Genomic DNA, 22,449 nt, shown 5'->3' with positions numbered 1-22,449 from the left:
CAAATAACGGTGACCGACAACTAAGAACCTCTCATTCCGGGCTCCCACAGGTATCACATCACATGGCCCAATCAGTGATGTGATCCATATTCTAACAATCCTATTAACCGAACAACCAAAAACCTGGGAGTGGGTAGGGTTCACATCAGTGGCGTAACAAAGGTAACCAAAAGGGGAGGGAGCGCCAACAGGGGGGCGCATTTTCGGCGGCGAGGGGGGGGGGGGGGGGCGCCAACAGGCAACGTTACGCCACTGGTTCACATGACAGTTTAGTAAGTATGTTAGTTAGTTAACTAGGTAAAATTGACAGGTTCCTATTTGTCCGTCAGCCGCAAATAATAATAATATAATTTATTACACTTACAGTTATAGGGCATAGTAGAGTGAAGGATAGAATCCAGGGTACTAGGTACTTCAGATGATGGAATCTGTGTTTCATGTCTAGTGTTAAAATTCGCTTACCAGCGACAGAGGAGGGTTGTCAACGGAAGTGATCTTAAGGATTCTGAAGAAGACCCACAATTAGACCCAGTTTGTGGTGGTTCAGAATGTGTTCCCAAAAACGGAGTTTTCCACACCTTTACTCCTGCAGGAGTATTCGGACAGGGAGTGGATTAAATACAGGGAGTGGATTAAATAAAATCAGCTTCGTTCGTTTACTTACTTCGTTTACAACCATTCTTTACTACAATCAACATTTTCTCATCGTTATCATGAATCATATCGGAACGCCGATCTTAGCTTTTCGTCCCACAAGTGGAATAATAGTGACGATGACCAGATCTGCAATCCTCCTGCTGATGGGAGTTCGTTGGGGGGGCTCTACCATCGTTTGGAGTGGAGAACTGGACGAGGAGGAGCCAGCTAACGGAAGCAACACAGAATTTTCAGAGGAGCCTATCGAGACAGAAGGGGCTGATGCAGAGATTGACGAGCTTATGGAGATCATGAGCCGGTTATGGAACAGAACTACGTATGGGCTGGCCTCAGCCCATTCGATCACAAGAATGTGGAGCGCCAATGTGCTCAGGGGACTCCTCCGCCTCCTCCAGTGACTGGATCCACTCCAATAGCTACTACTACAAGAACAATAGGAACACAGACGACCGCACGACGAGTGCAGTTCTTCAGCTGCTATTCATTTTAGTAATTTGAAACGAATAAAACCCTGTATCGTATTTTCGTAATTTTATTTCATTGTGATTTATATATTATTTGTCTCTTTTATCATTTTAAAAGCATGCTTACTACTTCACACGGTACACCCCAATATATTCGTTTTACTGGTGTTCAGTAAATAATTAAAATCCTCTCCATAAGTTTAAATCAAAGTAAAGAGTGTTAAAGCGAGATTCAGGTCTCTGTCATCCAATTCCAACCAAACTATAAAGATACCGTAACTATCAAAAATAAAGTGAACTAACATCTCGCATCCTTGTTTGAAGTGAAGCATAATCAATAATCATAAGATTATTAGTAAAAATTTTAGTCAGTATCCAAAAAACCATGTATCTTAACACTTGTCCTTGCCTCTTTTGTGCCTACGGCACTTGAGTCATGGATCGGGGAAAAATTGTCAAATTGGTATTATTTTAGAGGGTCAAAATTAAAATGTTAATTACGTAATTAACAGCCAACAGACTTCGAGAGTCTTAAAGTTCTGTTACCACCGCCCCTGGTGCGACCCCGCCGGGTTAACAACGGAGAGACAGGGACTTCCAGGGGAGGTCATGGCCTGCTACGTGCAACTCGTAGGAGTATGCAATCTTCCAGTAATGTCACTGTAGACCGCTCCTCTATCGGTTTTTTGAGTGGCCGATCCAAAACCAAATCCTGGAGTTACACGAGACACGGAAGCTTGTGAGCGTGTCAAATCCAGGTGTCACACGAGACGCAGTAGCCTGTGAACGTGTCAAATCCTGGGGTTATCGCGATCCAAAACCAAATCCTGAGGTTACACGAGACATGGTAGCATGTGAGCGTGTAGACCGCTCCTCTATTGTTGTTTTGAGTGTCTGATCCAAGACCAAATCCTGGGGTAACACGATCGACGTTGTAGCCTGTGAGCGTGTTAGAGTCCTGGGGTTGCACGAGACGTGGTAGCCTCTGAGCATGTAGACCACTCCTCTATCGTTGTTTTGAGTTTCCGATCCAAGACCAAATCCTGGGGTTACACGAGACGTGGGAGCCTGTGAGCGTGTTAGTTTCCTGCAGAAGGTGTTTTTTGCCTGTCGGAAGACTAAGAGCGGTTATGCTGCGGTTCTTAGGTTAGTAGAGGCTCTTAAAGCCTTTCCTTTGTTGTAGAGATGGCTAATCCCTTCCTTTGTATAGGTTAGAAAATAGAAACACCCATGCACCTCCCGTTCGAGCCACCCACCCCACACCGCGTGGAGGTTCTGTGAGGTTTTCATGGGGCTTATAGTCAAGTTAAGATGAACTCAATTTTTAAAACTTCTTTTTTAACTAACACCAAATTTGTCGCCATGAGCCGTGGAACCATTTATTCTATTAACGCCAACTTCATCTTGATTGGTTTCATGAATAACGACTACGACTTTATGAACTAACTGAGTGTCCTATGCAGGACTCGAGAGTTGTTGGATGGCTCTTAATTATGTGGGGGTAATGAGATCAGTTATAGCTATGGGCGCTACCAATGCCATTATGGGCTTATTGAACTTGAAGAACCTTAATGGGTGATGATTGTGAGTATATGACAATCAGCAATTGTCACGTACTTAGCTCCCTTATATATTATATAGCTATATTGGACTTGGGATCCCTTGTAACGAATAAGAGAGCGTGCTGCAGTGGATTTTACTTAGGTTTATCGACCTTTTAATGAGAAAATGGGTTGACACAAATCTCCTGAAGTAAGATCGCAGCCAGTAACATTCCAGGAAGTACCAGTTAGATATACAATTACATCTGCTGAATAAAGGCAACGATCAGTCATCCTCATTGTGTGCCCGTTATACTGGGCGGTGCTCAGCCTGTCATTCCGCCATACCTTAGTCATTCCGCCATACCTTACTAATACCTTACCAGCTTACCTGAGGTCCCCGGGTAATGCGACCATCGGCCTTCGCTTGATGTGACCAATACACTCGGTCAGTGTAAAAGTTGTGGTATTTACATCACATCTCCTAGCTCCAATTATTCATAATAGCCTAGCTCCCGGCCATTAGCAAGGCTTGTTAATATACCATAGCCCGTGTTTCCGTCACACCGAAACATATTTTGTATAATAAAAGGTTGGGCCATCGTTAACTGGACTCTCTCCCTTTCTTCAAGTTTGCTGTAACTACAGCAATATATTTACTGTTTTGTCATTAAATCTCGCAATTATAATACTCGAGCTATTGCTTTTAAGTGGAATTAGTTTACATTTGTTGTGGTTATTACGGTTGACTGCCTCTACGTGTCTATAATCTATATTTCTCAGTGTTTGTCCCTTGAATAACTTGCATTCCAATTCTATCGATCCGTGAAGAATGTTACCTACTGACGGAATATGTTGCATTTTTAGACAGTTCAAATTAACGTTAACAGCTAGTGTGACAAAGCTTTGTACTACAATTTGTACGTGACGATTTTTTACAGAATGAGCTATACTTGGTCTACACTGACCACGTAAAAACTTACACATGAATGGATTCTCTCGTCGGTCGTCGTTGTAGATAAATTTGGAAAATTTTCAATTAAGGTTTCTTGGTGAAGCCTTTGCTGAATTATGCTTCATGTCCACATCATAGCCCATCCTACGAGATTTTTGCTGTTTTACACGCTTTCAGTGGCCAAATTGAATGTCCATAATCAGTTGCAAAAGTTGTAGAATTTTTAATTGCACATTCGTTTTAACTCCGTAGTCATTTTGTATAATAACACTCTAACTCTCTGTTGTGAGAAAATAATGCAGTCTCAGTGCTTTATTTGATGACATTGTTCTTCAACATTAATTAGTTTGGAACAAACCGTTAAGTATCAAATTAATTCCACAGCATATTAAACATATAAGTTTACAACAGTTTAATGTGGGTTCCATTAGCCTAAACCCTCTTCACGTCCAGGATTGGCGTTTCTCTGGTCTATTAATATATTTGCCTTGAAAGCTCTAGCCCCAGGGTTAAATTTGGTTTAACTCATGCATTTTTAGCCTTCTTTCAAATCGAAAAGGACCTGTTTCCCTTTCTTTGACATTAGAGCTGACTGTTAACTAGGTAATCATAAATATCATATAATATGTGCAATTGCATGGCAACTTGTCCTCCTAATGAAGGATAATTGCACCTGGAGTTTGCAGCTGCAGAGCCCTTTCTCCCTTTGGAAATTATAGATTAAAAGCTCTTTATATTCATTAGCTGTTGTTGGAGTGAGAGCTGCTTCTCGTGATCCACGAACAGCTTTTCAATTATCGTGCTTTTTTGATTATTTTGACAATTATTTAACCTTTATAAATACTTTAATTCCGAAAAAGTTGGAATATGTTAGAAGTGTTTGGCTGGAGGTAATGAAGAATATTACTATTAGTGTAATTGATTTCGTAAAAACATTCTGGCTCACAATTGATAATAATAACCACTACCAGCACTATTGCTTAAACATTAGATGAGCTGGAAATTTATAATTCAATCCCAACATTGGAAACAAAGATTTTAACTCTGAAGACTCATATTCTGATTTGATGGTGGTTATAGTTATACTGAGTATTTTTTTGCAGTAAATGTTCTATAAGCATTCAATTCTCGTGAATTCGAATCATGGACAAAATTCGATAAATTTTTCCTTTTTTCATCGACGAAAGATTTAAATGATAAGAAAGATTTAAATGAACATTTTTAAACGATTGTTTTCTCGTTCGGAAGATTTCTCAGCTACTCGAGATTTAGTACCCGAGATTTTAGGATCTGTAGGTAGAATTCCAGACTAATGTATGTTTCAGTCTCTGTGGACCCATCTAATGTGGTGCAGGTTTTACTAATTTTTCCATCAAGGGTATCCATTTTCATGATTTCTATCTTAACCACGCACTGTTTATCTAATTTCAGCCACTCGAGCAGTTTCAGATTTCTATCTTAGCCATGCACCGTTTATCTAATTTCCATCACGACCCGCACAGTTTCTGTAACGGTAGAAACTAGCACCTGCCCAGTACCCTCAATTCCAAGCGGCTTTAAGGCACTCATAAATTGACTTTGCGCTATTCGACACGGAGATTTATACTGAGCTCACAACTCTGCAAACTGGCACCACATCACACGCTACAGCTTACTATTGTGTTGCCAGATACTTTTGTTCGCGGGGGTTCTCGAATCTTGGGTACTATTACTGCTACACCCCGCTAATAATCCATTTAGCTTCCCCATGTTATACTTCCCAATATCTTGATATGCTTTCATTTCTCGTGCCACTCTTTATTGAATATATGTACTTTATTAAGTGCTAAGCTGGTCAAGGCACTGTACATGACTACCTACGTTCTTCTCTGATATTTTGAGGAGTAATTCGATCTTGCTGTTCCTTGGATTGAGTGGTTTGAGCGTCATTAAACTGCTGATCGATTACTGTAAATATAATATAATATATAAAAGCTGTTGTGAGCTGCTTTAACTTGTTCAGTCGGGGATATCTTAAGTTTTTATTGAGCGGTTTAACACTGAGTTGAGTGATAGTGTTATTACTGTTACGTGTACTACTGTTGAGTTGTGAAGTGTGGGAGGATGTGTCAGCTGTGAGTGTTACAATAATTTACCAAGTCCTGAAGTTTAGTGGAAACTGCTCTACTGCTTCCACTACCAAATATAGAAATAGAAATGTGTCCACCAAAGCAGTAAAGCACTATAAGTATATAAATCAAGATATGTGGTACGTCGATCAGCGCCGAAAATGCTGTGAATATCGCAACGTGTTGATAAATAAGCTATATGCGCACTCTTTGTTATTGCTGAATTTAGTATTAGTAATTGTGTCAACTTTATTCTATGTAATAAGCTCATAGCTTGATAGTCATCATCTGCAACACTCTACAGTCTACAGCTATCTGCAACTAATCAACAGATTTTCATCTAGAAAACGAGTGTGTTGTTAGCGAATAAATTTATCACATTATATATATTGGTTCTTTTCATATCTTTAGATATACTTTATTACTTTCGCTCCTCATTTTCATTCCTCGCATACTTGTTTATTGGCGTGCGTGTCAACGTAAACATATTTCCTGTAAGGGTGAATCGATTAAAGGACACTAGCTATATCTCCTCTCGACACACCATCCTGTCAACAGTATTTCCTTTTTCTAACACCTCCACACTATTTTAAGCAAAGTTAATACTTAACGGTCTGCTGGAATTGCATGTTTCAGCTGACCAGAGTGACAATTATTTTACTGTTGACCGTCTAGGTTGGTGCTGGTAAGATTTGCCGTCGCGTTAATTTTGAGAGAGAATGGTATTCGGATCACACTGCTGACCTTTTGTCTTACGTCTATTATACTCCAGCAATATTTGCCTGTAGTTTTCTCTAGCTCTCTCTCTCTCTCTCTCTCTCTCTCTCTCTCTCTCTCTCTCTCTCTCTCTCTCTCTCTCTCTCTCTCTCTCTCTCTCTCTCTCTCTCTCTCTCTCTCTCTCTCTCTCTCTCTCTCTCTCTCTCTCTCTCTCTCTCTCTCTCTCTCTCTCTCTCTCTCTCTCTCTCTCTCTCTCTCTCTCTCTCTCTCTCTCTCTCTCTCTCTCTCTCTCTCTCTCTCTCTCTCTCTCTCTCTCTCTCTCTCTCTCTCTCTCTCTCTCTCTCTCTCTCTCTCTCTCTCTCTCTCTCTCTCTCTCTCTCTCTCTCTCTCTCTCTCTCTCTCTCTCTCTCTCTCTCTCTCTCTCTCTCTCTCTCTCTCTCTCTCTCTCTCTCTCTCTCTCTCTCTCTCTCTCTCTCTCTCTCTCTCTCTCTCTCTCTCTCTCTCTCTCTCTCTCTCTCTCTCTCTCTCTCTCTCTCTCTCTCTCTCTCTCTCTCTCTCTCTCTCTCTCTCTCTCTCTCTCTCTCTCTCTCTGTTTAGTTCAATGTTCAGAACAAAGACGAGAATGTGTTAGAATGGCTTGAGATCTTGATTAATATTTACTGAATAGTGCTGTGAATTTGAGTGATCTGGTAGTGTGATTGTAGAGCTAAATTTTCTCGCATCATGTGGATTATAAAGGAGTTAGAGAGAATGGAAGGGAGCCCGAGATGTACACTCTCAGTCGCTTACATTTTATTAATGCTTTATAAGCTTTATAATTATAAGCTATTTTACTAATGCTTTATAATTCTAGTTCTGTAAAGTTAGATCTTTTAATTGAACTGATAATTTGTAATTTGTGTTCGCTTGAAAATGATATATTCAGGCGGTGCCATTGTTATATTTGTGATCTCTCAAAATGACTAGACAATAGAAAATCTTGCCAAACATTATTATCCTAGACATATTTACTACTATGCCAGCACGAATCTGATTCGCCGCAGAAACATTTTTCATGCTAGGGCTGCTCTGCAATCTTAACATCTCATATCATTAATCTACGTTAAACTCAGCACGTGAAATAATGTTCGTTGAAATAACGTTCACCAAGGAGCTACTTGTTATGATCTTACATTTAATTGCTGCATATGTTGCTCTGTCATTCATCAGCATACACAGTGTTTGCTGAGACATGCGATAGTTAAGGAGGTGTCGTTGGTGACTAAAGTGTCGTTAGTTGAGAATTGATCGTTAGTCACAGAAGTTTATTTTCAGCAGATTCAGATGTTACTACACGTGTGGATAAAAGGGATGTTACAGTTAGTGAACGTCAAACAGCCGATGAGCTAATAGTTAGCGTAACACTTCTTGTACACGGCAGCCGAGTCTTTGAACTTATTTATTTTCTTATAATTCTCGATTTTTCCTGCTACACACAGTTAAATTTGACTGACAAATACGTTGACAAAGTACAATCGAGATTCCAAATATCGGATCGTTAAATTAATAATACTGTTTATTCTACTTCTTTGTGTTATTCTTTTCGCTTATGACTGTAAATATGACTTCCAGTCAAAAATACCTGGCAGCAGGAGAAGCATACCTAACAGTTCACATGGTCCAGTCTTACAACATACTATTACTTACTCACACTTTCTCACACTTTCTCATACTTTCTCACACGTTTTCACACTTGATGTCAGGTCTATTGCAGTGAGAATGAAACATTCCTCAATATACTGACGAGCCCCCGTCATTATGCTTACCTTCAACAAAGAGGCATTACTAATTGGCATATTTATGAAATTTATGTTGGTGGCCAGAATTTCTCAGCAATTATAAAAAATATTCGACTTATACGATGCATGTCGAGTAGTCAAGCGACAAGTTAAGTCGGTTATATTAAAAGTTATTGAGGTGTCTGGGTCACTGCTGCTGGTTGTGACACTAGTTGTATAGTTGTGTGTGTCGAATGTGCTGTGAGCAATGTTAATTTAGGTTAATTATACTTAATACACACTTTGCTCTTCCAACAATTTCATACGTTTGTCAGACGTCGAATTTCACTATCGCTTCTTCTGTAATGGACGGTGCGAAACTTGTAGCTTTGTGCATTTGTATGGCAGAAAGCGGATGCTTTCATCAAAACCGCCCTTTTACATGTAATTCTATACTTGTAGAGATTGGCACCCCGTGTGATGTATGGAAACTTTAATTAGCGTAATTACTGTCAATTTTCGAGTAAATTATTTGTACTAGAACCTTGAACACCTAGTGTTTAGCTAAACGAACGTAACGACATAGGTACCATAACTTTTTTTTGAGATTACATATTAATACGCACTATAATTTATGTTTAATTAAAAACAACACCTGTTTCCTACTGCATTGTGTCTTATGTTTAATTGATGCTAATGACCGTACATTTCTGTTGCTAACATTTTGTTGCTAACGTACCTACCATATTTTTGTTATCATACTACGTTATAATGTTATATTTATACAGTAACTATGTCAGTCATTAAGATCCTATTTAATGAGCATAAGATTTATCCATCATGAGTCTTGCGTTGTAATTATCTGCTTTTGACTGAATTTTCCCTCTTGAAACATTTTCATTCGAAAATCATTTAGAGCTGAAGAATGAATAGTTATATCATAACGATTTGTTGATGCCATAATTAAGTTTCTCATTTTCTAGAAATTAAGACAAAAGTTACCACGATGCCTGGGACAAACGGAATTACCAGTACCAACACGACAGCCATCGACTGTAACTCTGGTTCAACTTTTGAGGGACTTAACTTAACGAACATGTGTGACAGATCTACCATTGATACACTTATCATGACTCTGATGTACCTGCTCATCGTTGTAGTGGGTCTTATCAGTAACGGGTCTGTTATCTTGGCATCTATTTTCGAAAGGTACAGCTCCACACCGTTATTTATCATTTAAAACAGCAAAATTAATATTCTAGTCGCAGTGGTAAGATACTGTGGTAATGGTATAGCGATAAAATCCAATATTCTTCGTACTACAAATTAAATTAAAGTCGGTAAAATGATTAAAATCTCATTCGACAATAACATATGATAATGATTTCAGGTGGAAGGAGATTGACCAGTTTACGTTCGTAATGGCTGTGTCCCAGGCTTTCTGCCACTTCTTGTTTGCCTTGTTCGTTTATCCCATGGGAGCTTACAGTATCATACAAGAAAGTCATTGGAATCTTGGGAAAAGCTGGTTTGAATTTTTCCGTTTTTTCTTACTTTTAACTAGCAGAACTTGAAAAGCTTTTACTTAAAAGCTTAAACATTTAAATATGTCACAAGCTGGTAAAATTGACAATATCATGGTGCATTGTGCTTTCTCGTACTGCAGTTAAAATTAACTTCACCACTTGTGACTTGGTCAACGCATGCTCACAGTAAACATTCAGGTGCTGGCAAACTGCTTTACTGAGTAGCTACTTCGAGATAATGTACGTGTTACACATCATGATGCTGGGGGCTGATATTATTATCGGACGTTTCACCAAACTTAAGGTACAGAATTACTGATCCTCTCATAACAAGTTTGTGGTTGGAACTATTTCCTGCTCATAAAACATTGGAAGAAGATTTTGGTCACCCAGTAAAAAATAGACTACACATTCCACAGATCCACACTAAACACTGCACTACTCAGGATAAAGTGTTTGTAGCGCTAAGCAAGAGAGTAGCATTGTCTCTCTGGGTGGTGGCCGCATTTCCTCAGATATACGAGTACTTTAGTAAAGGCCGGAGTGACTCTATATTTGGTTTCGACGATAGTAACCCTAGCAGGCCTTTGTGCTACGCTACCTACGTCTACCCAACTTGGGCGGTGAGGAAATATTTGCCTATTGACTTTTGTATATTTGGGCGGCATTTCAAAGTCATATTTTTTTATATTCGAATAAGTACGTAAATCTCCTGCAATGTGTTTTGTATTAAAAAGTTAAACGTTCTATATTGAATATTTCAGAAATTTTTGGAGTATCTTGGAATCTTCATAGCATTACCAATGGCGTTCAGTGTGATACAGTATATCATTCTACTTAAACAGTCCAACAAACGACATGTAAGTGTTTAACAGTATGGAAAAGTTCAGTTTCAACTTAATAAATATTTTCCAGCCACAGCCGACGTCAAGCTTACCAACTAAAAGTTTCCTTGCGGCAATCCGTAGGAAAATCGACTAACTTTTGAGTTTTTCACATGCAATAATTAGCAAAATTCAGTCGGACGATGTCGGGAAGACTGAAAAGAACCGGTCGTTCTGGATGAACTACAGAACTTCTTTCATCATGATCATACTCTACGCTATCTCACAGTTCCCTAGATGGATCTACATCTTCATTACCATAGCTGGTTAGTTTAGCTTAAAGTTAAATTTGTTTTTTAAGTAAACTTAGATTAATTGCTGAACTTAGTAGAGCTGGACCCTAAATACATCTCGATTAACATTTGATAAACCCAGAGATAGAGACAGATTACAGAATAGCAGATGTGATAGTTGTATGGTCCAGTTTTGGTAGCATTCTCATTCCCTTTGGCTACCTCGTCACGTGTCCAACGTACTTTGGCCAGGTTTGTTTGGATTAACTGGAAGTGAAACTGGTAAAAAATCTTAAACTGGAGGCAGACTAAAACTTTGATCATTGTTTCAATTAAATGTTGTGAAAGTGAAACAAGCTGTTTTCCAGTTTCTTAAAACGGACAACTTTTCAGGTGACTCAATTCACGTGGATGGCATGGTTGAAGAGATTTGAACACATTTTCTACAAGAAGAACACGAAGGACAGAGAATTAATAGCGCCTACTGAAGCAACCAGCGATATATGAGACTTAGTTCAGACTAAGAGACTTCAATCTCCACCTCGATAAAAGCGATATTTGACTCCTCCGCCATAACAAATTCAGCAAGACCACCGTGAGAACAAATTGAGAATAATCATGAAATATGAAGAAAAAGGATATAGCAACAGATCTGCACAATTCAAAGAAAATTGGAGGGGGGTCACGTGGTGTATAGCTGCAGTCAGACTGATTAATAGCAGTGTGTTCTGCAGACATAAAAACACCAGTGACCAGTCTGCTTTCAGAGAGGAGTGTATTACAATGTTCTTTTCTACAGTAAATTAGTTGATACTGCGGGATTTTACATAAGGACTGGGATGCTATTTCTACCTCCTTTAGTGCCATGAGACCCCTTACATTCTTTTGGTTTCGGATGATTCATATCAAAATAGTCAGAGTAGTTGTTCAAGGGCAGTTGACTATACGAGAAGGACGTCACCTGCCCCCTATTTAGAGCAGACGGTTTTGAATTGTATAGATGGCGGACAGTTTTCGTATTAAAATGAGAATGCGCACTAGTAATAACTACCGATCATCTTTCGACATTTTAGTAATTTCGGTAAAAAATCCTCATATACGGTTCTATTGTTTGATAAAATGTCAGTAAACTTTAGAGTTTTTCTTTGTTTCATTGATATCTACAGATAAGATGAACTATTCAAATAATAGAGCGTGATAAAACATGACAAGGAAAGTAGATTGAGGCAGATTTGTATATCGTTTATGTCAAGGCCTTGTACTATTCTAATATCTAAGCCACTAAAAATGACATGATCGAAACAATTTTAAAAGCTGTCCACCATCGCTAGACTCATAATATCATTATATCAAGCTTCCTTTCATAACATAATAGGGAATAACTATAGGGACACCGTACTTCGGAACAGTTTCTAGGGTATTACATACGTCGAAAAGTCAAATGACGAAGATACATAGCTTACGATGGGGTTTCTGATATAACAATTTATTAACAATGAACATGAAGTAGCGTCTGCGGAGTGCGGTCTACATTTGAATACTATACAGCACAATAGGCTGTGCAGTGTGCATCTTGGTTTATTAAATCATTCTACACGCATGAAAATATAAACACGCGTGCGCGGCGTACATGCAAGTGGATAGATATCTATCTCGCAGATACAGAGAAATGTTGTTCGGTTTCTGCGGCGGAGGTACTGTATGCCTGTATGTGGTTCTTAGAACATGGCAACTTGCCAATATTCTGGAAGGAATTTTAAATGTTTTTGCAAACTCCTTGTCTAGTCTGGGAGCAGAGGAGTCCATAAGTATTTTAGCGTGCCAGCAACACATGATTTCTATTTGAACGAGTGATATTTTAACATTATTACCATGCTACTAGCATACGTACGATGCGATTAAAAAACTTAAAAAAATTTAGCTGATAAGCAGAAATACATCGGAACTTCGATTTAATATGACTGGTAATAGCTTCGCAAATACAATAAAATTTCGATTCCACATATGGAAGTTGACTCATACAAAACTGTAACTCTCAAAAATAGTTTATCTGAATTTCAGGTAATAGAAAAAATATATCAAACGAAGATGAATTTCCTAGCAAATCCTATGAACAAAAGATTTGGTTGAGATACAACAAGGCATATAACTGTCCTATAAGAATTAGACCTATAAGAAGCACCTCTGCCAGGTTAGTCCACATATTGAATGGAATTGAGACTGTCACAATCGGATGTAGTAAAGTTAGCTAACACTCCATCATCAAAATTAAACTTCCTCTGAACACCGTCCATTACAATCTTGCCATTCCAACAGAGAGACCGTATGGTAATAGACTCAGCATACCCCTGCACGTTAGCAGCCCTAAACACGCTGTTCTGCAGCGGCTCCCTTGTAATGTATTTCATTCTCCTGTCCTCCGCAGGATATATAAACGAGTCGTTGAACCTGTTGGTAACGTCTGTAATCTCTGTGCTATTTAGCTTTTTATTGGTCAGCCCTGAGTCTCGTAGTATCTTCAGAAACTGTTCCGTTCTGTAGGTATCGAGAGCATTAGCATGGTAGCTCCATGCGGTGGACCCCGACCCGGTAGAGATCAGAAAACCAGACGATTTTTGTTTCTCAGCAGGTAGTTTGTCGATCTGAAGTTCCAAATAGCTTAGTCGCGTGGGACTGGTTTCCCCGACATACACATCGTTTAGTGCGTATTTAGGTATTTGAACATCGCCAACAGTACAAGCATATGACATTTTAACTCTGATGCGGCTTCTCTTAATAAACACACATTCACCTTCAGCAATCTGCTGAATAATATACTTCAAGTTTGTCTTTTTAGACCTGCTTCTCGCACACAAATGTCCGACTGACCTTTCAGGGTCAGTTTTAAGACCGATCAGCCCATTTCCCTCCCTCCAGCTGACTCGCTACATTTAGAAAAGTACCATCCCCACCAGCTGATATAAACACATCCGCCCATTCAACATGCTCCCGGTTTATCGTGTCAACCAGGGCTACCTCGTCAAAATGTCTCCTTAACTCTGTCAGGATTATGGACAAGTTGGATTCGTGAACATCGTGGCGCCGCTTTATCGCAATCAAATCATCATGTCGACCAGCAGTTTCAAGGTTCTCTACATAGCAAGGGTGTCGCAATGTTTCTCGTACTAGTCGGGTTCGCTTTTGTACGACTAGAACTTTGCGTGGAGAGAATTTGAGCTTCTGTGCTAGCTTGATACCATGTGTTACCATGTTCACATCTTTCTGGGGAGACATTTTTAGTTTAAACTAGAAAGGTTAGGTCAAGCCATATAAATCTACATAGGTTTTTAGAAATAGCTATAAACTACCAAGATAAAGATACAAAGAAGCAGCTTTGAGTAATGTTAGGATTTTGACAACCAGTGATCCCATAAAAGACTTGATGATGGTACGCGTGACTAACTTGTACAGTAATTGTTTTACTAATAAAATAAGAGAAATGCATTATATTTATGTCACAATAAAATAACATAATGAGTACAGACAATAGAATACAATGAAATACAATATCTCGCAAATAACCTACTGGATCTGATAATCTAAACAATCTAGCGACTGCTAAAATTAAAAACAGGAATCGTCGCAATATTTCATCGCTAAGTAAATACTTCCACAACAAATTAGCCCATAAATTTCCAAATTCATGTTTGTGCATGACAGACAGACGTTTTTCCAGAGATCAAAAACGGATCCGGAGGCAATAGAAAGTAAATGCAAAGTTTGACAAGCACAGAGATTTCACACCTCGCGACTTGGGAGCCAAAAGATGCCACAAACATGCCCGACACATTTCCAGAAACATATGGTAGAAGACGGGTAAAAAGGTAAAATAAATTTAACAAAGACCTGCGAAGACAATGTCTCGAATATGTGCGTGATATATTGGCAAGGAGTTGTATAATTGGGGGCAATAATTAGTCGACTAGAGCTCAATTAAGATAACTGCTCAGCAAACTAGGCCACCCCATATCTTTATACTACATCACAGCGGAAGTATGATAATATGTACTAAATGTACAGTGTAGAGTGTATAATGTATAATGTGCACCATCTCACCAAACTACCTAACCTTGCAGCTCTATTCAACATACAATATCCGAGTAAAAATTGAGCACTTCTAACCCCTCCATGGACAGAGACGTGATCAGTGATCTTAAAAACATGTTTTAAATCGACACACCTTGTGAGTAATATGAGCCCAAAATAGTAGGATTGTTTAAAGATTATTTAAAATTGTCTCACACCTAATCTGTTCAATAAGAACTTCTTGGCTCCGTCGCAAAAAAGTTATCTAATTCTGGATCAAATAATAATAAGTTGGATGAGGAACCATTCGGTCCTCATCAAGGTTGGTGGTACGTTATTTAAACCAGGGATCAGGGCTAATACAGTAATATGAACGAATGCAGAAGAAGAAAAAGTAGAGCTGGGGCACAACATAAGATAATGTCAATAGCACTGAAAAGTGGAACCAAGAATCAGATAATGTAGTTATGGCAAATACAAGGGAGGAACTAAGGGTAGGGAAACTGTGTCACTTGAAGACAGACTAAGTGTGAAGTGAAGCAAGTTGCCGATATGTCAATATGCATATTATATATACAAAATATGTTCTTGGATAGGTCACAGTAATTTTTGAACAACTCAAGCCAAGGAAAATATAAAGTTATTATGTATGTGTTTACCGTGATTAACTACTCTACGTGATTAACTACTGTACGTGATTAACTACTGTTTTCTGCACACGTACAAAAGTGGGTGGCCCAAAATTAATTGCCCACACGCACACCAAAATTTCAGAGAATATACATATGGATCAAACTTAAATTTCCTGAAAGTTTCGTAAAATTTCATTGATTAAAGAGGGTGTGGCACGCCACTCCCTCATTTTCACTATGTCCACCATAAAGTGAAACGCTTCAGCTAGTAACTCCAAAAGTTTCTAGACAGATTTGGTTTGATAATGAAGTGCTTTCCCGAAATTTCAAGTTGATTGCTTACAACTAAGCCAAGTTACGACCATTTTAAGATCTTGCAGATACGTTATCGCGCATATAATCAGTGATATATTCACTCAATAAATGGCCTGATTGGTTGGAGACTGCTTATAGGACAGCAAACCGACGCACTGTTACCGAATTTCTTGATTGGGGTTTGATTTTAAGATAGTCACTATCAGTATTCCCTCAATGATCAGATCGTTCATCCCCCAACATGCTCGGTACCGCCTAATGAGGCCCATTATTGCATACGCTAGCGAATAGCTCCAGAAGAGATTAAACTGATTGGGTGACGAAATCACTGATTAAAGTGCCGAGACATGTATCTGAAATATCTTAAAAGGGTCATAACTTGGCTTAGTTGTAAACAATCAACTTGAAATTTCGGGAAAGCACTTAAATTATCAAACCACATTTGTCTAGAAACTTTGGAGTTCCTAGCTGAAAGCGTTCGCACTTTTATGGTGACAATAGTGAAAATTGAAGAGTGGCGCACACACCCTCTTTGATCAATGAAATTTTACGAAACTTTCAGGAAATTTAAGTTTGACCCATATATATTATCTATATTCTCTGGAATTTCTGTGCAATTCTGACACGAATTACGTGAGTTATTTAAAGGATTGAGTGTGTGCAGTTACTTTTGGGCTACCCCGTATTTCACAAAAATCCCAAATCTCTCGGTCAACCCTACTTCTCCCAAAAAACCACCATCAGAGTTTACTCAGCTCCTAAAGTACATCTGCTGCAACAGTTAGAATGTACATCATATCACGCAGTTTGCTGGACTGTGAAAACTCCAAACTCAAAACGACAATCCCCATCAATGAGTAGCTTCGCTATCCTTCTGAATTCTGAACTTGAGGAAAACTTGAGGGTAACTCTGGTATCAACACAATTTAAGAAGCAATAACTCATTTATGTTATTTTCAATGTTCATCATGGGTTCTTCTTTTTATCCTGAGCACATTTCGGACAAAACCACTTGCCTTTGGGTTTTGCAGTCAAGTTGACACACCTAAAATGGAACCACTCAATTGACAATCATTGTTATCACACCCAATCATCTCCCCGTATGATATCTCGTTACAAGAACAGTATCTCGGCTCATCAGGATCCGGAGGGTCTATGTCCAGTAAACTCGGAGAACTTTTCCTGTCTCTCCTTTTCCTAGTTTTCCTCTTTGCTCCAAAGCTTCCTCTGCTATTGTTCATTATGACATCCAATTCATCGTCCTTGTTATCACGTGGCATGGATTTCCTCCCTCGACCTCTGGATGCAGTGCTGGATCGCTTGCCCGGTTTTTTGTTGCTAGTGCTGTCGTACTCTTCATCAAGCTCTGCATCTTCGTGATTAGAATCATCTGGGAGATCCTCATGAGAGCAGATAGGAGAAGGTGCGTCCATGTCTACTAGAGTTTTTAGCGCCATTGACCGACTGTGTTCCTCTTCCATCGTGCTGACAGATTTATCCAATATTGAGGCGATGTGCTGAATATTCTGACTTTTCATTTCCTCCAACACAAGAATCCGATGCAACTTTCTCTTAGCCTGCTGTAAATCTTCCCTCAACTCTGGTTTTGAATGTAGGGAACTCTTCATTATACTCTTAATATGATCAATCTCCTGAGAAAGTCTTGCGCATTTTGACGTCAATCTCCATAATCTTAGACAACTCCCGGCTGATAGCGGGAGGCATACCCTGAATCATGGAGGTATAACTTGAAACACACTGTGGAACAGTTTGTCTCTCACCCTCTTCTCCATCGTTGGAGTAGTCTGACTCGGAGCTCAGGTAGTTCTCAGAGGAGGTCTCGTACATTCTGACCGAGAATGTGAAGTTAGATTACCATGGAGTTTAACTGTGTGAATTTGTCTACAAATTTAAACTTCTCAGCTTTTTCAAGTTGTCAGTTTAATATTTTTTCAGCCATCTTGTTAGAAAACTGAAATTTTTGGAAGAAATGGAGAGTGGCGATGACGCACCTAGAATTAGTATGACATGTTGACAAAGTATAGACTTGAAATACAATTGAAGCGTTATTTTGAGCATTCATTTTCTGTTTTGAGTTACACTGAGAGCTACAGAACCAAATATGTTTCATATTTATAAATTATTATTTGATTTCTACTATTAAGCAATGAATAATTTATTATAAGTATATATATACTTTATATATATATATATATAAATCAATTTTTTGTAAAAAACATACATAAGTCTGAGTCGCAGCAAGTAATTATCAATAAAGGTAAAGCATATAGATATTTTTCATCAGATCTAAAACGAAAACAATTAATCTTAATCAAAAACTAAAAATCATTTCTATGAGTCAACAGTTTCAAACACATAAAAAGCAATATAAATTTGTCACAGGTCAATAAGGTATAATCATAATATTAACATCATGATATCAAAAGGTCTCCCAACATCGGTCACAACATTTCTTCACGTATGTCCTCACTCATCATTCTTTCTCAGAACGAGGCACCCGTCTCCAATGGGCAGAAGTAAGCTTGTTACACGGTTGTCGACAGCTCCTTTCTCATTTGTTTCGTGTATGTAACAGTTCGGCACCTGGGACATTTGTCAAGAATTCAGTGAGATGTTGCAGAGTGCAAAGGTCACCAAATTCTTGATCACCATTCTATGAAATTTGGTACTGATTCATAAAAACGTTAAGAATTTTCAAACAATTCAAACTCAAACCGATGTTAGATCAGTAAGGACTTTGTTGCCGTACAAAGAGTTGTCGAACACTATAATGCCGCCAGGTCGCAGAAGTTCTAGACACAACTTGTAATAGTTCGGGTAATTGCCCTGAACATAATTGTAGATTATTTAACAGGTTAAATGGTTTTTATCATGTATTTTGATTTTGTAGCATTTACAGCATTTTTTTGGATCAAGTTGAACTTTAAACTGTGATGTAACTGCTCTTGTTTACCTTGTCAGCATCAATAAAACAAAGATCTATTTTTCCAGTGTAGCCTTCTTCCTTGAGCTGTACGAGAGAGTCTAGAGCTGGTGCTATCCTGTAATCAATCTGAGAATAGGAACAGTGAGACTGAGAAAGTAAAACTTACGTTGAAAAATTGTTTTGACGGATGTATGATACTCTTATTAAAATATTAATGCTCTTTAATAACTGTGCACTTATTCATTGATACAGCAAATTATTAGCAAACCTTTGATAGTACTCCTGCCTTCTCCATAATTGGTTTTCCAACTTTAACATAATCATCCTGAACATCAAGAGCAAATGCTTTCCCGTCAGCAGGAAGTTCTTGGACCATTCTCAGCAGTGCTACTCCTGCAATTGTACTTCCATGACTCCTATCGCCTTCACTCTGCTTTTGAAAATTTCTGGAATATATGGCAAAACTTCGTCTTAAATTATCCAATGTGCTCACACACAGTGACCATTGCATAATAATTAAGAAAAGGTTCCTAAAAAGTAATTACTGTACCTGTAAAAGATCCAACTTCGATGATGTTCTTTGCTTTCACCATCCTGGTTATGAACGTCAGAAACTGACCAACATCTGGAGTGGATTCCATAACACCTCTCTCGTGTTGCGCCGTCAACTCACGCAACTCTTGCAACTCACTGGACTCTGCTATGTTGGAGTGACTGACGCAATACTGCTTTCTGGCATCACCGCTTGACCATTTGGGATGTTCGCTCCGAGTTGCGAAATCTATAACATCACCTTTCTTTAGTGATGATATCGCCAAGAGACCAGATGCACCCAGTACAGCACCTGCAAAATAGATTTAATAATTAATGATGGAGGCGAAGTTGTAGTATGTAGATAGATCCGTCTGAAAAAAATCAATTTACCGACAAAACGAGCAACAGTAGTTTTTAGACAAACTTTTGGCAGGAAGTTTGGCAGAATCATTATTGTTGTTTGATAACATTTGATTTATTGTGGAATGTGGACACTATGATGGGTAAATATGCAGCAGTTAATATATTCTGTTAATTTCGACGACCTGTAATAATAAATAATACTAAATAAATTCTAACATTTATTACACGATTCGACATTAAAATATACCCAACTAAAGATTAACATATATAAATCATGCAAGCGAGACTAATCACTTAGAGTGGTTGAAATATCAAGATTATGGACTTCTATCAGTTCAGATTAGAGAGGTAAGGAAGAGCCTATTGTTATTTCATTAACATTGCCTGCATAGAACAAATACCCGTATTCTGAACAGAGAACACTATGTGATTAAGAGTATCACATACAAACTTTTGATTATGGAATTTAATAAAAAGTTTTTATGTGATCTAAGCCTCTTAATACTCCTACAGCAGAGTGCTAATCCTGCACAATTATATCTTGAAACCTGACCGACTACATGCAATACCAATGAAACACTAATTATTGAATTACCATTGTGTTCAGTGTAATTAATTAGAGAACGCTAATTAGTCGCTTGTTTATCTCTGAGCCCTATATGATGGACTGTGCAAAAGTTCAGTTTCTTTCCCTCCAGATCGGGTCTATAATAGATAGTTTAAATATTCATTTCTTAAACTTTAATTCTAAAGCTGCTTCAACGACGTGATCCCCCATATTATTTGTGAGTAATTTTTTCAATTTATCATACTAATTTGATAAGTGCAGCATGAATTTTGTTTACGGTTGGATTTTTAAAACGGAAATCTATCTGAGATAGTGAGATTGAGAGTATCACATACGAATATTCCATAACATTCCATAATACAAAAGTTCGTATGTGATCTCTTGATACTCCTTCGTCAGAATGTGGATATCTTGCAACATTGCTCTGCACTTCTGCAAGCAATATCAATGAAATAAGAAATATTCATATTGGTAAATTACCTGCTCTTCTTTTTTCCTTTTTCATTATATTACAGTCGTCAAAATTAACGGAATATTACTTACTGCCACATATCTATGAAAGATATTTTCAGACGGATCTGTCTACTTACTATTGTTTCATTTTACCCTTAATCGGTCTTTGTTTTGGTTTTCCTCTCAAATAATGTTTGAGAAAATATACCAGGTACCTCTACGGTACTGTAAATCTTGTGAGTTACTTCCCTTACTAACCTGCTCCAACGGCGACCAGAAGCTTGGAGTCAATGTTTGTGAGAAAATCTTGAATATTCATCTGCTAAAATATTAAATTGATAAATAACAATTCAGTACTGTTGTCAACAATGAAACATTAAAAATCGTTACACATTTTTAGTAATCTTGAGATGACCAGCAATAAAGTCTACAATTGCAGCCAAACCAAAAATGATACCTGTAGCAGCTGTGGTATTAACATTTGCAGCCCCCCCCCCCCCCCCCCCCCCCCGAAAAAAATTGTGTTTTATGACTGCATTCTGGTACTACTGACAGTAGTCCTACCTGTTTAAAACGGCAGGCAATTGACTTCAGCATTTCGTAAATTATTCCCAAATCCCACTATACATATACTTATCCATTCAATGTGGCAAATACTGAGTTGAATGAGAGGACTGTAAAGACATATGGCATTTGCTTAGAGCTTTTAATTTCCAGCGAAAAATTAAATTTGTATTTCTTAAATCATCCTTTTCCCCTAGACCGTAGGAAATGTCAAAATCTTGAGGCCTGATCAAGTCGTAAATTCCTGATTTGGAGAATGCAGATTTGCTGTGGGAAGTTACCAAATTTACGTGAGTAACCTACTTGATTCTTTTCAGTCCCAGTTTATATAGCGTCGATACAAATTTCTTTAATGCCAAATGTCGTCTAAAACACCCTATTTCTCAAAATTTCCGGGGGGCTGCGCCCCCTAGCCTCCCGCAAAGGGGCTCCCCCCTAGCCTGGAACCCACTGGGGGGCAAAATGAGTTGGTTTTCGACAAAAAATACCATATTTTTGGTCCCAAATCATTTAGGTCACCAGAATTTCATACCTTTTAAATATGTCTCGTAAGGTTGTTAACATTCCAACAACAAGAATTGCGACCATGTTCTTGCCATTAGGCGGACACTAGATTTCCATCCACTACCTCTGCTGTGAAAGTTAGAGTTATAGATACCTTAGCAGTATTTATTTCGTTTGGAATAGCCTTGCAGGGACATTGGACAACCCATATTTACACTCACAACTGAGTTGGTTCATTCATTTCCTGATAGAAGATTGAGGAAGGGTCAGAAACACAGGAAATTTGGCTCCTAAGCTAATTTAACTTGAATAGCAGGTGGGTGCAGCTGTATACCCACAGTTCCACACTAGAATCTTAACACCTACTAGTTGATGCAGGGTGCCTGTTGAGAACTTGGACGATTTTTCCACTATTTCATGTCAAATTCGTGTCACAGAGACTAGGTGGACTAGTTGTTAGACCTTTCACCTTTTGCACAGTAGGTTCAGGGTTCGAGCCTCAGGGTCATACTAAATAGTCTAGGGAGTAGCTAAAAATCCATTAGAGCCATGTGAAATTACACATCTGTGTAATGTCTCCTTGGTTGACTCAGCTGAATAGAATGATTGGAACAGTGATCGAGGGTTAAATAAGGAGGGGCCCATCACTATACTATGCTTAC

The 22,449-nt window shown here is 38.5% G+C and overlaps 5 protein-coding genes across 6 annotated transcripts in view; 2 read left to right on the top strand and 3 right to left on the bottom strand.

Annotated features, from left to right (window-relative positions):
- LOC134811823 (small ubiquitin-related modifier 1-B-like) overlaps window positions 1–22,449 on the top strand; it is a 93,671-nt gene that overhangs the window by 27,241 nt on the left and 43,981 nt on the right. The window lies entirely within an intron of this gene.
- LOC134818770 (uncharacterized) lies at window positions 9,128–11,972 on the top strand. The gene is made up of 8 exons (XM_063828418.1): window positions 9,128–9,408; window positions 9,590–9,727; window positions 9,924–10,029; window positions 10,172–10,348; window positions 10,490–10,585; window positions 10,746–10,875; window positions 10,985–11,094; window positions 11,236–11,972. The coding sequence occupies exons 1-8, from the start codon at window positions 9,206–9,208 to the stop codon at window positions 11,347–11,349; spliced, it is 1,074 nt and encodes a 357-aa protein (XP_063684488.1). The 5' UTR covers window positions 9,128–9,205; the 3' UTR covers window positions 11,350–11,972.
- Window positions 12,789–14,099, bottom strand: LOC134818759 (NAD kinase 2, mitochondrial-like). Its single transcript, XM_063828408.1, is given in 2 exon segments — window positions 12,789–13,755; window positions 13,757–14,099. Coding segments are annotated over 2 exon segments (1,056 nt in total). The 5' UTR covers window positions 14,092–14,099; the 3' UTR covers window positions 12,789–13,034.
- Window positions 16,653–17,702, bottom strand: LOC134812284 (inhibitor of growth protein 2-like). The gene is made up of 3 exons (XM_063819694.1): window positions 17,636–17,702; window positions 16,941–17,454; window positions 16,653–16,764 (listed from the first exon to the last, which is right to left on the bottom strand). Exons 1-3 carry the CDS (start codon window positions 17,700–17,702, stop codon window positions 16,653–16,655), a joined length of 693 nt encoding a protein of 230 aa, XP_063675764.1.
- On the bottom strand, window positions 18,342–21,038 carry LOC134812243 (uncharacterized). The gene is made up of 6 exons (XM_063819557.1): window positions 20,978–21,038; window positions 19,352–19,645; window positions 19,070–19,194; window positions 18,829–18,927; window positions 18,591–18,701; window positions 18,342–18,458 (listed from the first exon to the last, which is right to left on the bottom strand). Exons 1-6 carry the CDS (start codon window positions 21,036–21,038, stop codon window positions 18,342–18,344), a joined length of 807 nt encoding a protein of 268 aa, XP_063675627.1.

Source organism: Bolinopsis microptera, chromosome 1, assembly GCF_026151205.1.
Source record: "Bolinopsis microptera isolate Bmic1 chromosome 1, MBARI_Bmic_1.0, whole genome shotgun sequence".
In the NCBI taxonomy this organism is placed as follows: Eukaryota; Metazoa; Ctenophora; class Tentaculata; order Lobata; family Bolinopsidae; genus Bolinopsis; species Bolinopsis microptera.
Note: the sequence above shows the minus strand (reverse complement) of the source record. Positions and strands in the feature narration are given on the sequence as shown.